Genomic DNA, 15,784 nt, shown 5'->3' on the forward strand with positions numbered 1-15,784 from the left:
AGGATCATCAAGTCCAACCCCCTGCAATGGAGGAATCCTGTGAACAGCTGTCCCTGGGTGGGGTTTGAACCACCAACCTTCTGCTTAGCAGCCAGACGCACTGACCCGTTGTGCCACAGAGACCTCATACTTCGTTCCTTTGGCAACTTTCTAGACATAAGCGCAGATTGAGTGGCCTTCTACTTCAGAGCCTATAGAGATTATTTACCCACCAACAAACCACCAGAAAGAGAGACCACACCTCTACATGCTGATAAATATTTATCAGAAGCCCAATGCATCCTGCGGGATTTGTCATCTGTCCGCAGGGCCTGCAAGACAGAGCTGTTCCGCCTGGCCTTTGGGTTGGACTTAGTCTGACCCCTGTGTTTTCCTCCCTCATGGCTTGGATTTATGGACTACTTAAAATAAGGCTGCATTTTAAATTTTAATACTGTATTTTAATCTGTATTTTAATCAATTGCTTTTTATGTTTTATTGTAATTTTATTGCTGTGAGCCGCCCTGAGCTCGGTTTTGACAGGGGAGGGCGGGGTATAAATAAAATTTTATTTATTATTATTATTATTATTATTATTATTATTATTATTATTATTATTATTATTTCAGCCAAAAGGACGTCTTCAGGGTCTTCAATATATGAACAATATATTATTTAATAACTCAAATGTAATAACTCCCCCAAAGCAGACATAGTGGATTGACTATTTAATACTTTTGGGGGGAGTCTTGATAGGACTTAAGTTAGCGTTTTTGAAAATCTTATTCATTGGAAATGATACAGGGCTAGTCCTTAGCTTTCACTAAGAAAAGGATGGTTGAAGAATGAGTGAAGAGAACCACGTTGTGAAAGTGTCTTGAGAAGATTCTAAGAAAATGTGTGCTTCCAAAAAGCAAAGTACTATTTCACAGTCTTTTACTGCATATACCTTTGCTGAAATCATTTTGGCAATGACATCTCTGGCATGGACATCAATGGTACAAATGGTCATAATCTTCATTCTGTCTCCTGCGGTTAAGTTCCCAATGAGTAGTGTAATTAATGTGTTTAGCTGGCTAATCTGGGGGAAAGAAAAATAAACATATTTAAGCAGTTTCCAATCTTTAACAACCACGGGACCTAGAGGCTTGATGTACCTACTCCTCTAAAAAAAACCCACACAAAACCAGAAGTTGCATTCAGAGGTGGAGCTAGCTGCTCTGGCACCCGGAGCAGCGCACATGCTGTGCACCCGGGGGCAGGGCGAGCGTCCCAGGGGGGGGCGGTGCGGTGATGTCACCCCCCTCAAGGATGACACCCGGGGCGGGGCGGGGCGGACCACACCCACCACACACCCCTTCCTCCGCCAGTGCTTGCATTCAGTGACAGAGCTTGAGATGACATCTGTGCGATATGTCGTAGACACAAAAGACTGCCTACTATTCCGTTGAAGAATTTGCCACTGCAAATCTGAACACAGTCTGACAAAATTAGAGGGGGCTGCTGCTGCGTACCTGCTTCTTATTGTAATCTTTAATAGCATTTTCATAGCCTTCCTCCAGTCGTGAAAAGGCAATGCCAACCTCCGTTGTCCACCAGATCTGGGTACATGTTAAAGCAATCTGCAACAACAGCCAAAGATTAAATTTAAACTTAAATGAGATGGTGAAGCCATGTGAAATGCCAGAACTGTCCTTAATTCAGGCTCTGCCCCTTAACCCCCAAATGTGCAGCTCTGGTGGGATGAGTGACTAGAAAAGAACCGGTCATATGGTGCCTTCCAGATGACCCCTGGGCATCCTTGACTACTGGTCATCCTGGCAGAAGCCTGATGGGAATTGTAGTCCACAACATCTAGAGGGTACTACCTGTACACTGTCTACTAGACTTTATAAAGGCCTAATCCTACAAACATGCTGAATGGCTCCACTTTGTTCCTCTGGCTATATTTACTCCTTATTAGAATGAACATCTATTTCTGTTCCTCTCTTTTCTTTGCACTCCACAGGTTAAACATATAAAATATTGCATTTTGACTCTAGTTGTTTTGCTTACCTGTGCCGGGTAATCAAATAGCCATTGCTCTCTTGGCTTTTCCTCATAAGTCACCACAGCTTCAGAAATCTCTTTGCGCAATGTGCTCTGCATTCTCTCCAGCACTCGGTTTAGCCAAACCTCCACCTAGGAGCAAAACTCTCCTGGTTAATGCTTATTTATTTTCCTTTACTTATTTCATTTATATTCTCTCCAAGGAGTTCAAGTTGATGAACATGGTTCTCCCCCTCACAACAACCTTGTGAGGTTAGGTTTAGGCTGAGAGGCAGTGACTGGCCCAAAGTCACCCAGGGAGCTTCACGGCCGAGTTGGGATTTGAACCCATGTCTCCCAGGTCCTAGTAAAAGACTCTCACCACTAGACCAAACTGGCTCTCCGTTTACATGACCAATAGTGAATTTAAAATAATATCCACCAACCTGTCCAGAACAGTCACACTCCTTGTCAAAATCAACATACTCGTCCTCTTTGCTGTACATTCCCAAGCCAACCTTCAGAGGCTGCTCTTTTGCATCCAATTTGAATTTCAGCTTGGCCATACTATCAAATAGCTTGGACAAGTGACGGGATACCTTCAAGAAGATGATTGCGGTATTATTAGGATACAAAGTTTAGAAATATAGAAATAGAAGTGGTCGGAGAAGAGGACTAATGAAGATACAGTGGTACCTCGGGTTAAGAACTTAATTCGTTCTGGAGGTCTGTTCTTAACCTGAAACTGTTCTTAACCTGAGGTACCACTAATGGGGCCTCCTGCTGCCGCTGCTTGTTCTCATCTTGAAGCAAAGTTCTGAACTCGAGGTACTATTTCTGGGCCAGCAGAGTCTGTAACCTGAAGCGCCTGTAACCTGAAGTGTCTGTAACCCGAGGTACCACTGTATATGAACAGTGTTTCTAAAAAGAAGACCGTTTTAGAAAGCCTAAAGGAAATGGGCACTGAACAATCTAAAATATCTGTGCTACATAGAATCTCCTATACTCCAACCAGGCCCCTATTGTGACTGCCAATAGCTCCCCAAGGTCTTTCCCAGCCCACTACCCAAAATCCTTTTTAAATTGGAGCCATTGTGGCTGAACCTGGAATCTGCTGCATGCCAAGGATGTGCAAATCCCACTGGGTTTTCAGCCCCTCTCCCCAGTTGTTGATCAGGTCCCAATGAGTACAGGTCCAAGTTATCTGTGATTTAGCATCAGATGAAGTCGGATTTCTGGTAAAAGCTTTGGGCTATTTTTTTAAATTTAACAATTCTCAAGAAAGTCCAAGCATTCCATTAATGTATATCCTACCTCAACGGGGTCGTTGCCATTGGACAAAATATCCAGCAGGTCTGCAGAGGATACAAAGTAAAATCTGGGGAAAGCCAGTCTCTTTGTTTCCAGGTATTCAGCCAAAGCCTTTTCACAGAGTGCCAAGCTAATAAAAGGCAAGGTGGACAAGAGGATGTGGGAGAAGCATTGTGTTTATCATCATTAGCTGCACAGTGCCACCACTGTACATGATGCTCAGTAATATAACTAACTAACTAACTAGACAGTTCTATGTCTATACAAACAAACAACGAAAGCACTCTAAACTGGGAGCAAATGATGCCATACACTGCTCCAGATGTCATATCAAGGGAAGTTATAAAACCTGCCATTCACATTATGCTTTCTATGTTCGCTGCCACAGGCCATTTTCAAAGCCTCTTTAATCCTCACCATTTGACTGATATCTGAACACTTCTAATTGAAAGGAATACATGCTCAGTCCAAGTGTTAAAGCAGCTTATTCACATGGATGTTTACATTAATTACACCTGGGTCATTATAGATACCAGGAGATACCATGGAAAGTAGTCGAGACCCAGGCAGAAAAGGTGTCAGGATATGAAGGGTGAGCTGCTGTTGGATTCCAGACCCCAGCTTAGGTGTTTGCTACATGCAGATTTCACTGCCTTTGAAAATGGTAGTCATTGTTAGGAGCTCCTACACACGAGTAGGACCCTGGCAGAGACACATGCCTGACTGGCATGGTCCCTCCCTCCTGGTTGATCGTTCAGGAGCTTCAAAAGCTTTCTCCAGCCCGAACATCACAGTGACTGATGCCAACTGACATCAGCACACTTATGGATCTGCAGAGTTTGCGCAGTTGCGTAACAGACCTCAGCAAATCAGCATTTGGCTAATCTATTTTATTTACATATAAACACACACGGAGCACTGCAACATGGCTCCCCCTCTCTCTAGCATCAGGCAGGAAAGAGAAATAACAAAGAGCAATAGTCCCACTTCAGGAAACACAGTAACACAAACATCCTGTCTTGGTCACTTCCCATTCTGTGGAATGAAAAACATATACCGTCATGTGATAAGACAACAATCCCATGACAGCAGACACGGGGAATGAATCTTCAACAGTCATGGTGCCTGTTCTGTTTCTCTTCAGTACCAAATAATGGCTGCACCATGACATGGCTGCTATTCAGTGCAAGCCTGAGAGATATTGCTGTCTAAAGCACAGCAACAAATGCTATTCCCCAGCACTTCATGGTGCCTAGCACACAAGTTTCATCAGTGGAAGTAAAAATCAAAATGCAAATTAAGTAACACTTTACTCGGCTGCCTAAGGGAACTGCCTCACTCTGTCCAATGTTAGGGCCAGTCCTGCTGCCATTTAAAACAAACAAACCATTGATAAAAAGGTATCTGCAACTGTCTTTCTGGGCCTAAATTTAAATTTAAAAGACCTCAATTCAATAAACTGCAATCAGAACCCTGTCCTAAATAACTGAACTTATGCAGCCTATGATTTGCTTCTTTTGCTTACACTTGACAAAATCAAGCAGGAAAATAACGCCTTCCTTACCTTTTTTGCAAAGACTCTAGTTTGTCATAGAGACCTGGTTTATTTGTTGCTTCAACCACATTTGGGGTTTTTACTGCATCAGCCATTAATTCCTGCAAGAAAAGAGGATGGACTTGTTAGCTGCTCCAGTTTTTATTGTTTCTGTACTGTATGTGAAAATTATAGGAAGTAAAGGGCCTTGCCCACCTTAAAATCCTTGTCAATGGTATCAAAACGCCTGGAGTCCTCTGGGAGCTGATTGCGAATGTCCTCCGAGCCAATGAAAATGCTTTCTAGGTGGCTCCAGGTTCTCTGGACTTCAAACCATATGCTTATCACAGAGTCAGCTGTGGACAATTTCTGCTGCCAGCTGGAGACTTCCTGAAGGAAATGTGCTAAATACTTTGAAGTCATCAGGGTCTGGAGTTGCACTTGATTTTCTTCAAGGGTCTCTACCAGTACCTCATCAGACTTGAGCATCATGGTCCCAGTTCTATGGTGGGGCTCGTGTTCAAATTGCATAGTTGACCAAGTACTGTCAAGAGCCTTCAATACCTTCAAACAAAAGCAGCCAGGATAGATTTTTAACGTGATAAGATTTCAAACTGAAAACATGCAAAATGTCCACGAAACTCCAAGGATTAGTGAAGAGGCACTATGACGGTATTGTCCACTCTCCCTTTCTGAAACTACTTTAGCACTTCTTAAGGGTTAGCATACTCTGAAGGAGCATGTTCCACTGCCAATTAAGCAATTATTTTGTATATACAAAATAAGAGCATATGAACAACCTGCTGGGTCAGGTCAAAGGCCAATCAAGTCCAAGGTCCTGTTCTCACCATGGTCGAACAGAAGCCTCTGGAAAACCTGCAAGCAGCACCCAGCACAAGAGCGCTTCCCCCCTCCTGTAGCTTCCAGCAACTGGCTTCCAGAAATGGTACTGCTTCTAACCATGGAGGCAGAACACATAATTTTGTTATTTATTTATTTTTTTAAAAATGGTCTATAATCCTGCCACATATTGCAAAATTTGGCACATTACAGGTTTTGTCAAACTATACTGTAACATCTGTTCAGTCAAATGCTTTGAGGGAGGGGGGGAACTCATAAAAGACAAAAGCCACAAAAATACACAAAATACGGCAAAGCAAAAATCAGTCATAATAATATCACAATAAAAATGCCAACAGAGGAGCCGTTGCAACCAGTTAAGACAGGGGTAGGCAACCTAAGGCCCGGGGGCCAGGTGCGGCCCAATTGCCTTCTCAATCCAGCCCGCAGACAGCGTGTTTTTACATGAGTAGAATGCATCCTTTTATTTAAAATGCATCTCTGGGTTATTTGTGGGGCATAGGAATTTGTTCATCCCCCCCCCAATATAGTCCGGCCCACCACATGGTCTGAAGGATGGTGGACCGGCCCACGGCTGAAAAAGGTTGCTGACCCCTGAGTTAAGATGTAGAACAAAAAAAGTCTTTGCCTTATGCCAAAAAGGTAACAGAGTAAGCACCAAGTGAGCCTTCCTAGAGAGGGAATTCCTTAAGCGGGGGCCCACCGCTGAGAAATCTCCTCTCCTCAGATGGCAAAGGAAGGAAAACCTCCATGGATGACCTCGGCAGGTGTTGCTCCTTCAGGTACCCAGGCCTTGAGCTGCACAGGGCTTTAGAGGTGAGCACTAAAAGAACCAGAAGACAGTGTGGCTCTTTAAGCATTGGAATATGATGGTTCCACTCTCTGATCCCAGTCAGCAGACTCATGCCCACATTGTGCATTAGTCAATCGGGGTGGAGAACTTTAGGGCTGGCTGGGGGCTGAATGCTCTCAAGCTGGCCCTCTGGACTCTTGCCAAGGCTGTACCCAACCTAGGCCACAGCTGTCACTTGAGTCCTTTTGCCTGGTTGGAATGTGTCCTTGAACTGTGATGATGTATTTTGGTTGCCTGGATGGAGAGAGGCACCTGTGTAGAAACTACTGACTTGTGTGTAACAGTCACATCCATTGCCACATCCATTAACAGTCACATCCATTGCCTCTGGCCTCAGTTACCACTGCCATGTCGACACTGAAATGGTGCTTGCAAAGGGATGTGGCTTTTTGGCTGAAAACGGCTCACCACCCAAGACATGGATGAACAACCCGATGATAAGGCATGTGCTGCCTTATCAAATTTTGAGCGCGTCTATTCCAAAGAGGAAATGAAGTATATAAAAGGAGGAAGTAAGAAACTTAAAATTTCCATGTGTTTCACCTGTGCACAATATTATAATGTTTATATTATAATATTAATGTTAAAGTCAGAGAAGCCTATCTTAGATCTACTTCCAAATGTAGGAAAATGAAGTGTTATCTTTCAGCATTTTTATAGGAGAAGCAGGAAGCATCTGAAAGCTGCATTTGATAGGCATGGAATGGCAAAAGCAGTACCTTTTCCATCCCCGACTCTTTCACAGCCTTGTCCACAATACTGCGAACTTCATCCTCAAATTTGTGAAGATTCAGCTGAAGTAGGTCTGCTAACGTCGTCTCTTCAGACATGGTGAACTTCACCTGTTACAGAAACAAAAGTTGGAAACCGAGCTGGACTAGTAGGCGACAGGCAGATGAATGGAAAATTGCAGGTGCTCACTGTAGCCTGTACCTGTGTGGCCTCCATCAGTTCTTTCCAATGTCTTTCTCGAATAGCTGGATTCTGAAGCTCAGTCACAGCTCGGAGAGAGGTCATCATATTTTTAACTGTGTTATCCAGTCCCACAAAAGCATCCCATGCTCTCATTTCCTTGTCTAAGGCTCTCACATCCTTAGCAAATTTCTTGCAATCAAGGTCCATTTGCTCAACATTAATCTCCTTCCACTTGGTTGTCTTCCAGTCATTAATACTTTCATTGACCTGAATGGGGGGGAGGAGAGAGGGAATAATAGTTTTTCCTCTTTTTGCTAACAGAATAAAATATCTACAATGCAACTTTTTGGAAACATTCAACAGATCTTGCACCTCAAAGGGGAACAGAAATGTTACAGTAGGACCTTTCTAGATGTTGGGGGAAATGGATTTTATTTTTAAATCCTTTACTACACTTCTATCCACTGCGAGTATATCCCATTTCCTTTCTTCAAACGGCAGTGGGTGTTTTTGTGCTAGAGATGGAGAAGTAAACTTTAATAAATTAAAAAGCCGAAGCTCCATAAAATGTCAGATCGTATGATGTGAGGAAGGGAGTACCCTTGCCATGTTCACCACATGCTATTTAAGGTTGAACAAGGTTGCATTTGAATGCAACAGCACACAATCGCTATAGAAGTAAATATAGAAAACACTCAGTAGTCGCTGACCTTTGTTCAGAGAGTGGTATTGGGAGCAGAACCTACTTGGAAATCACTTCCTGCCAACAACGCCCTTTGGTGCGCAACTCCATTTCTTCCATTATCACAATGCTGTCATAGCATTCATTAAATGCTCCCAATTTCCTCAATTGGCAAGCAGTTCCAAAGGAAGCTAAACATGAGCTACCCTGGATGAGGAAGCATGAAGACTTTGGGCCAAACTACAGGTGACATTTATTACATAGCTTGCCTTTGAGTGCAAGCTTTTTCTTTTATCAATTGTCAGTGCAATCCCCCCTCCAGTCAGCACTGGGGGGGGGGAGCTTGCATTCGCTCAATGGAACCCCCCCCCTCCACAAAATAATTTGCAGTCATGGTGGCACTGATCTAGATCGGAACACAGTGCAGGGAGTGGAGTGCAAAAGATTCAATTCAGCCGCAAAAAATTAATTGAGAGCGATTGGGTCTTGGACCTCACTATTCTCATTTCCTCGTGGTAGAATTCAACATCTGGATGCAGAGTTCTTTCACTTGTCCTTCTTGACATTCCCTAAGATTACAAGGTCAAAGTCTTACCAAGACAATCATGTCCCAGAGCTCCTTGAGCAAGCGCACTTCCTTATGACAGGCCTTCAGCTGTTTGTAATCTGGGACAGATACCTCAAACAAGCCTGCAGATTTGGATAGGCCTTCCATTTCTTTCTCCATATTGGTGATCATTTTTTGTTGCTGGAAGCATTAAAAGGAAAGGGGGGTTAGTCAATGTTGCAGGCAGATGAACGCAAAGAGCAAACAACTAGGGTATGGCACTGGAAAGAGTAATGTTGCAATGTGCTTCTGGGATATACCCTCTAAACTGCCTGGAAAGTTAGATTAACCTTTTGTTCCACTGAAGTCTCCTTCACGCATGGTTGGTGGCATATGCCCTACTTGTCACTGGAAACCATATGCATATGAAGCCCCCCCCCCTTTAAAAAGAAACCACCGAGTCCAAACTCCTCAGCTGGTTTTTGAAAACGCTATTTTGCTATGTCACTAAAAAGCACACCATAAGAGGTGGCATTTGAGGAAGGCATAGATATTGCCCATATTGACTTTCCTGACTTCCAGTAAATTACCTTATTGAGGGATTTATATGGATCTGGATCAACATGAGAGAACGGTGCTTCTTCTCGGAATTTCTCCCTGAACTCATGCTGCTTAATCTGGAGGGGGTGGGGGTTTGGAGGAGGAGAGAGAGAGAAGAATATCCTAGTTAAAGCAGGGTCGTGTAGCATCACATCTGGAAGGCGGGAGTTTGTTGGCTGTGGCTCAAGATTAGAATTATGACGATGTCATCTACAGAAATAGCAGCAGAGAGTTCTGCCTAAAACACTCACAAGAGGACACAGGCAGTGGAGCAAGACAAGACAGCAGCAAATCATGAGCTGCAACCTCATCTCTTTTTTAAAGTTCTCACTGTCCGCTACATGCTGTGACATCACAGCATCTTACAACAAAGTAGATTCGGAATTGGATGGCATCCTGTATGTCTCCTTCCAGCAACTCCAGGAGCCAAGCTGGTACCAAACATATTGCTTTGTTTTCCTTTGGACCACATCAGTGGGGCTTAGTCCAGGACCTCCATACATACTACCAAAGCTTCTGCCCTAGAGAGAATTAGAAATGGAGGTGGCGGCTGCTGCGGCTGCTAAGCATGGGGAAGATATTCAGCCCGGTTTGCATTTTCATGTGTTACACTCCTCCATATCAATGGGAAGGCACACTTAATGAATTTGAACACTATGAATATCTAATATTAAACATTTATAAGGGACGGTTTCCTAAATTTTCTGAAAACACAATAGCCTGAGGATGTTCCTTCTGCCCCTCCTTCATAGATCTTATTGTTACAGTGATCCATGGGGGGGGGGGGAGAAATTATATAAAAAATGAAGTATTATCACTTTATTGAAGTGTTAATAGATTCTGGAAGAGGCAGTCTGTTAAATGAAAAGTCTGTTAAACTGCATGTTAATTCACACTTCCCAAAACAATACATAAACTGAAACACAGCTACCATTCAAAATTCACCCTTCTCAAAATGCAACCAAAGATTGTGTACAAAATGTATACAACAGGGATAAAAATGCATGTAATTAAGAAAATACAAAAAAAGAGGAATTGTGTTAAGGAAAACTGCTTGCAAAAATGTGTACATTATGCAAAATTGCATACGAAAATGTATCAATCAGGAGAAATGTGCACTGAAACACTGGTGAATTTTCACGGAATGTTGCAAAAACATGGCAAACTGAACACTGGAAAACTGAGAGAAACTGAAATTTATGGATTTCTCCATTCTGGCCAGCTGCCAAATTGAGACTATGGTTGGTAGGTAGCTCATCTTTCAGTTGCTTCTGTGGGGGAGCTCAGCATTCCAGTTGAGCAGAGAATACCTTGCACTACAAGAAAAAGGTACCTCAAACTGCTGGCATTTCCTTCTGAGAATGGTAACTTCATTTGCCTGCAGAGGAGCCACATTCTGCTTGACTTGGAATGATAACTTTTTGGTGTTATTCCATTGTTCTGGCAATTCCTAAAAGCAAACAAAGAAGAACCCTCAAACCTCTTAGACCACTTGCTTCGTAAAAACAAATGTGGGAAGGGTAAGAAGGGGGGAAAACTCAATATGAGGAGAAAACACACTTTGGTTTGGTAAGGGTCTGTGGAAATATGCAGATTTCTGAACTTAATCCGCCCCAACCCTGTTAATAATAATGGATAAATGATATGATTCCGCACGTCCAAAGTGAAATTAATCATATTAAATAGATTGTAATGCACAACGGCTTCAATCGTGGGCAACATTGTGATCGCTTTCAGATTGTGTTTATCAGATACATTCCCATGAACTTTCCTGATGTATTATTTCTGGCCTGGTTTCCCACTTCTCCCACACCAATAGGACTGTTTTCTTTAAAAAAAACTAAACTGACAACCCTGGAATATATTTCTTTATTTAGTCTTCTACAAAGCAGTGAGGTCACTGGATCACACTATAAAATGGCAGCATGAAAGATGGCCAAATATGTATTGAGCGGAAAGCATTTGTAACAACTCACGTGCAACTGCATATGGATTTCTTCGGGCATTTCTTCTCCATATGTTTTGAGCAACTCAATGGTTTGCTTTAGAGGCTCAAACATATTGTCAGTAGCTACTTGTCTTTCTTTGACCCTCATCAAGTGTCCCATCACTTCCACAAGCCCATCGTAGTCACCTTCCTTCACAGGTTTGGTCAAGCCTGCATTGACTTCTTTCATGAAAGTGGCGAGATCCCGAAGACTGCAATGGAAAAGGTATCGGTTCCAGTTGGGGTTAACTTTAACAGTACAAGTAACAAAATATTGGACTTATTTCTGATACCGTGTTTTCCCGAAAATAAGACACTGTCTTATACAGTGGTACCTCGGGTTACAAACGCTTCAGGTTACAAACACTTCAGGTTACAAACTCCGCTAACTCAGAAATAGTACCTCAGGTTAAGAACTTTGCTTCAGGATGAGAACAGAAATCGTGCTCCGGCGTCGCAGCGGCAGCAGGAGGCCCCATTAGCTAAAGTGGTGCTTCAGGTTAAGAACCGTTTCAGGTTAAGAACAGACCTCCGGACGAATTAAGTTCTTAACCAGAGGTACCACTGTATTTATTTTTCCTCAAGAAGACACACTATGGCTTATTTTCAGGGGATGTCTTATTTTTTATTACGCGTCCAGCCTCGCCTCTACCTTGGTGCCCTCCAGAACTGCGCCTATCACTATGTCTTATTTTCGGGGTATGGCTTATAATGAGCAAATGCTTAGAAATCCTGCTACGGCTTATTTTATGGGTGTGTCTTATTTTCGGGAAAACAGGGTAGTTCTTTCTCATTATGGAAAGAGGATGGCATCCTGGCGGGGGGGGGGGGGGAAGGGATAACAGCTTCTAACTACTTTGAGAAGGCACCAAATCAAATAAACTTAGGGCTGCCATATGTCCTCTTTTCCCTGGGGACACACCCTTTTTCAGTCTTAAATTTTCTTTCTGGGCGGATTTTTAAAATATAGCAAAATGTCCGGGTTTATGCATATACACATATACACCTTTCCTGTCTTTAGAGTTGAAGAGGAAACAGCTGCCTAGCCCCTTTCACATGACTAGAGCTGGCCAATAGCTGGTTGTCACATGATTCAGTCCCTGTGCTGTTCTTCTCCTCTGTCACGTGATCCACAGAGCTTGAGGCTGGAAACCCTGGAGGATATGCCCAGGAGGATATGCCCGGGAGCCCATGCCCTGTGGCTAACCAGCTCAGTGGGTGGAGGGAAGCGAGGCTGATCTGGGCCCCCTTTTTTTGGGCTCAAGAGTGGCGGTGGCGAGTGGGGGAGCTGTTCTGCTCATTCACCAGCTGGTGGGTAGTTACTTTTGGCTATGCCAGTCCAATCAGAGTGTCTCACTCTGCACTTTATGTGGTTTCCATAACAGTAGCAAATACATGAAACAAGATTGTAAAACATGCATAGTGAATGCAATTACTGTTACAAGTGTTGGAGCTGCTTTCGGTATCTGGAGAAATTAAAAATAAACAAACAAACACTGAGTTGGCTGAATATTTAAAATATTTTCCTGTTCTGATCCTCATTTTTTGGGGGGGGAAGTATATGTGTGGCTTTATAATAACAATTTAAAATAATAATAATAATAATAATCTGCAAATGTGTCCTCTTTTTTGCTCTTCAAAATATGGCAACCCTAGTTTTAAGCAACACTTTCTAACCATTTCCATCTTGCCCTCTTGCAATTTTTCTGGACCTCTAGAACTTAACCTGAGATCCTATGGGTATGGAGAGAAAGATAATATTGATCCTACAACTGTGAGCCAAATGCAGTGTTTTTTTGTTGTAAATCACCCTGTGATCTTTGGATGAAGGGCAGTATGGAAGCAACAGCAACAGCAGCTGAAATTTTACCCATGTCTAGAAAGCTAATTCCAATATGATAATTGCCCAAGGTGGGATTCCTCTGACACCAGATTCTTCAGCTCTGGGATCTGACCTTTTCTTTCATGTTGCAAAGCAGGGCTTTTGTAATTGGGGGACCTGATAGAGGTTTATAAAAGTAGGTCTCAAGCCACTTTTCTCCCTCTCTCATAACATACCCACTAAAACTGGATGTAAAGGTGGGTGATACAAGACAGGCAAAAGGAAGTGCTTCTTCACACAAAATATAGTTAGGCTGCGTATAACAGGTGCCGATTCAAAGAATGCATTCGTAGGTTTGTACAGTATACAGAGCACTGGCTGATTGTGGCCGATTATCGTACGTGCAGGGAGAGGGGCTGTAGGAATGGAAAGCTTGGAAACTAACAAAATTATTCCCCACCCTACCTGGTGGTCACGTGGTTGATGAGGTGCTGTTTGAACATCAGGCTCCAGCGTTTGATGGTATTCAGGAGCGCTTGCTTGAAGGGACGGCAGTCACTTTGCAGCCAACCGTTGAACACTTTGGTATTCTCAAACTTGGACACTTCTTCATAGAGCTTCTCATAAGTGTCAATCTAGAAACACCAGGGGGTGATGAGATGCGATAGCTTGTGATGCAGAATTTCTACACACACATCAGTAAAGCTGGAAATCATGATGGGACCACTATGGGCCATGGCATTTGAGTGTGTGGGTTCCCTCTGTAGCCATCTGGTTGTGAGCTAGAGTGCCCTAAGAGGAAAACCTACTTTATTCAAATTATTGAGGTTAGAGTTTGTGTATCTCCCTGACAGGTAGATTCCAATCTGCTTTGCTCTGTGGGTGGGGACTTACAATCCCCTACTGAAGATACACATAGTTGAAGGAAGGGGGGCGTACAGGGCTATGAAGGGGATAAAACCACTTACACACAGGGCACATAAGAACTCCTTTAAGCTTCTCCCAAGTTATTTGTGCTGGGTGTAGGTCGATTGTTAAAAAGTGTAATAAGAACATAGAAGAGAAAGTTTATGTGCATTCTTGACAATGCCTGTTTTGCCAACTGGTGATGTAAGAAACAGCGATTTTACCTGTCTTTAGTGTGAAAATGCCCAAAGAATTATGCATTGCTGAGGAAAGATGGGAACTAGGAGGAGAAAAGAGGAAACAGAAGAGGTGTGGAAGCCATAGGGATGTTCCAATGCTACCCACTTGCATGAGGGATGGTGTAGGGTTATAAAGATGGAGTTGGTGCCATTGAGAACACAACACAACACACACACATCAATTTGGATGAAACGTACAGACAGACTCCAACCCTCACCTGTAACTGAAACTGGTCTAGGGTGGGTGCGACATGAGGCAAGTACTCCTCTGCGTGAGACTCCAGCTCTTCAGGGGTTAGAGCGTGGCCAAAAGTGAGGAAGCGCTGCATGAACTCCTGGGGATCATCCATCCAAAGGTACGAATATTTCTCAAATGAATCTTCGTATTCTTCACCTTGTTTCATGGCATTGACCACAATGTTCCCAATCTCCTCTCGTATCTCCATCAACTCTCCCATGTCTTCTAGGTCAGCCTGAAAGCGTCAGGGAATCATTAATGGAGGCACGAAAACAGAAGAACAAGCCGAGTATATGGGCTTCCCACTGGCATCTTGGCTGGAACATAGGATGCTGAATCTTTAGATCTTACGTTCACCAAGTATTCATGCCAAGAGATAGCTTAACAGCACTCACATATTCACACAAACATGGACTGAGTGACCAATGTTCCCTGTAGCGTTTACAGGTGACCTGGAACTCTGAATAGTCAAAATCACTCTCTGCAACCCAGCTGTACTTTCTAGGACTAAATTCGCTGGCTTGCCTAGAATCCTGGGATTCTGAAGTTTTCTTTTAATTTTTTTAAAAAAGAAGTTATTGTGCCTACAACCTAAATGGAAATATGTGGGTGACAACTGCCACCCTCCTGCCCTAAGGGTATGCAAGCAGATTGTGTTGTTGTTTGCCTTAGTGAGCATATGGAGAAAATATTTAACTATAGTCAAATGTGGAAACAGAGAGCATAGCTGTCAACCCTCCCCTTTTTTTGCGGGAAACTCCCTTATTCCAAGCCACAGCTGTCAACCTTCCCTTTTTTTTTTGTTGCTGGAAATTCCCTTATTCCAGCGCTATTTCCTGCTGCTATCCTGGATTGTTAGATATACCGTAGACCAGGCATAGGCAACCTTGGCTCTCCAGATGTTTTGGAACTACAACTCCCATGATCCCTAACTAACAGGGCCAGTGGTCAGGGATCATGGGAGTTGCAGTTCTAAAACATCTGGAGAGCCAGGGTTGCCTATGCCTGCCGTGGACTGTCCCTGGGACAGGTGAGGCTGCTGATCCCTTATTTTCAAATCTGAAAGTTGACAGCTATGAGAGAGTGACCAGAGCATGCCTACCAATATTGCTGTTGCTTGCTTTCTGTCCACTGAGAATTGATAATTATTTCACAGTAGTTATGTGTTTCTTCTGGAACAAAATGCATTTGTTTATTTGTTCTTTTATTTATATAGATCTTATATGCCAAAATGGCTTCTACAGAATGTAAAGAACATTGATACATAGCTGCTTGGAAGTCA

General features: G+C 43.1%; 1 protein-coding gene and 1 non-coding gene across 2 annotated transcripts in view; both read right to left on the reverse strand.

The window, feature by feature from the left end:
- The window catches only part of DNAH17 (dynein axonemal heavy chain 17), a 98,476-nt gene that overhangs the window by 63,732 nt on the left and 18,960 nt on the right, over positions 1 to 15,784 (reverse strand). The window contains exons 17-31 of the mRNA XM_060271057.1: positions 14,483 to 14,737; positions 13,585 to 13,754; positions 11,287 to 11,509; positions 10,644 to 10,760; positions 9,301 to 9,387; positions 8,759 to 8,911; positions 7,500 to 7,748; positions 7,286 to 7,408; positions 5,069 to 5,416; positions 4,883 to 4,974; positions 3,322 to 3,448; positions 2,454 to 2,606; positions 2,035 to 2,160; positions 1,494 to 1,601; positions 929 to 1,060 (exon numbers count right to left, since the gene is read on the reverse strand). Coding sequence (XP_060127040.1) covers positions 929 to 1,060; positions 1,494 to 1,601; positions 2,035 to 2,160; positions 2,454 to 2,606; positions 3,322 to 3,448; positions 4,883 to 4,974; positions 5,069 to 5,416; positions 7,286 to 7,408; positions 7,500 to 7,748; positions 8,759 to 8,911; positions 9,301 to 9,387; positions 10,644 to 10,760; positions 11,287 to 11,509; positions 13,585 to 13,754; positions 14,483 to 14,737 — 2,463 coding nt within the window. The remainder of the gene's footprint in view (positions 1 to 928; positions 1,061 to 1,493; positions 1,602 to 2,034; positions 2,161 to 2,453; positions 2,607 to 3,321; positions 3,449 to 4,882; positions 4,975 to 5,068; positions 5,417 to 7,285; positions 7,409 to 7,499; positions 7,749 to 8,758; positions 8,912 to 9,300; positions 9,388 to 10,643; positions 10,761 to 11,286; positions 11,510 to 13,584; positions 13,755 to 14,482; positions 14,738 to 15,784) is intronic.
- TRNAS-GCU (transfer RNA serine (anticodon GCU)) lies at positions 49 to 123 on the reverse strand. The gene has a single exon. It is a non-coding gene; the product is annotated as a tRNA-Ser (tRNA).

The sequence above is a fragment of the Zootoca vivipara genome, chromosome 2, assembly GCF_963506605.1.
Source record: "Zootoca vivipara chromosome 2, rZooViv1.1, whole genome shotgun sequence".
Lineage (NCBI taxonomy): Eukaryota > Metazoa > Chordata > Lepidosauria > Squamata > Lacertidae > Zootoca > Zootoca vivipara.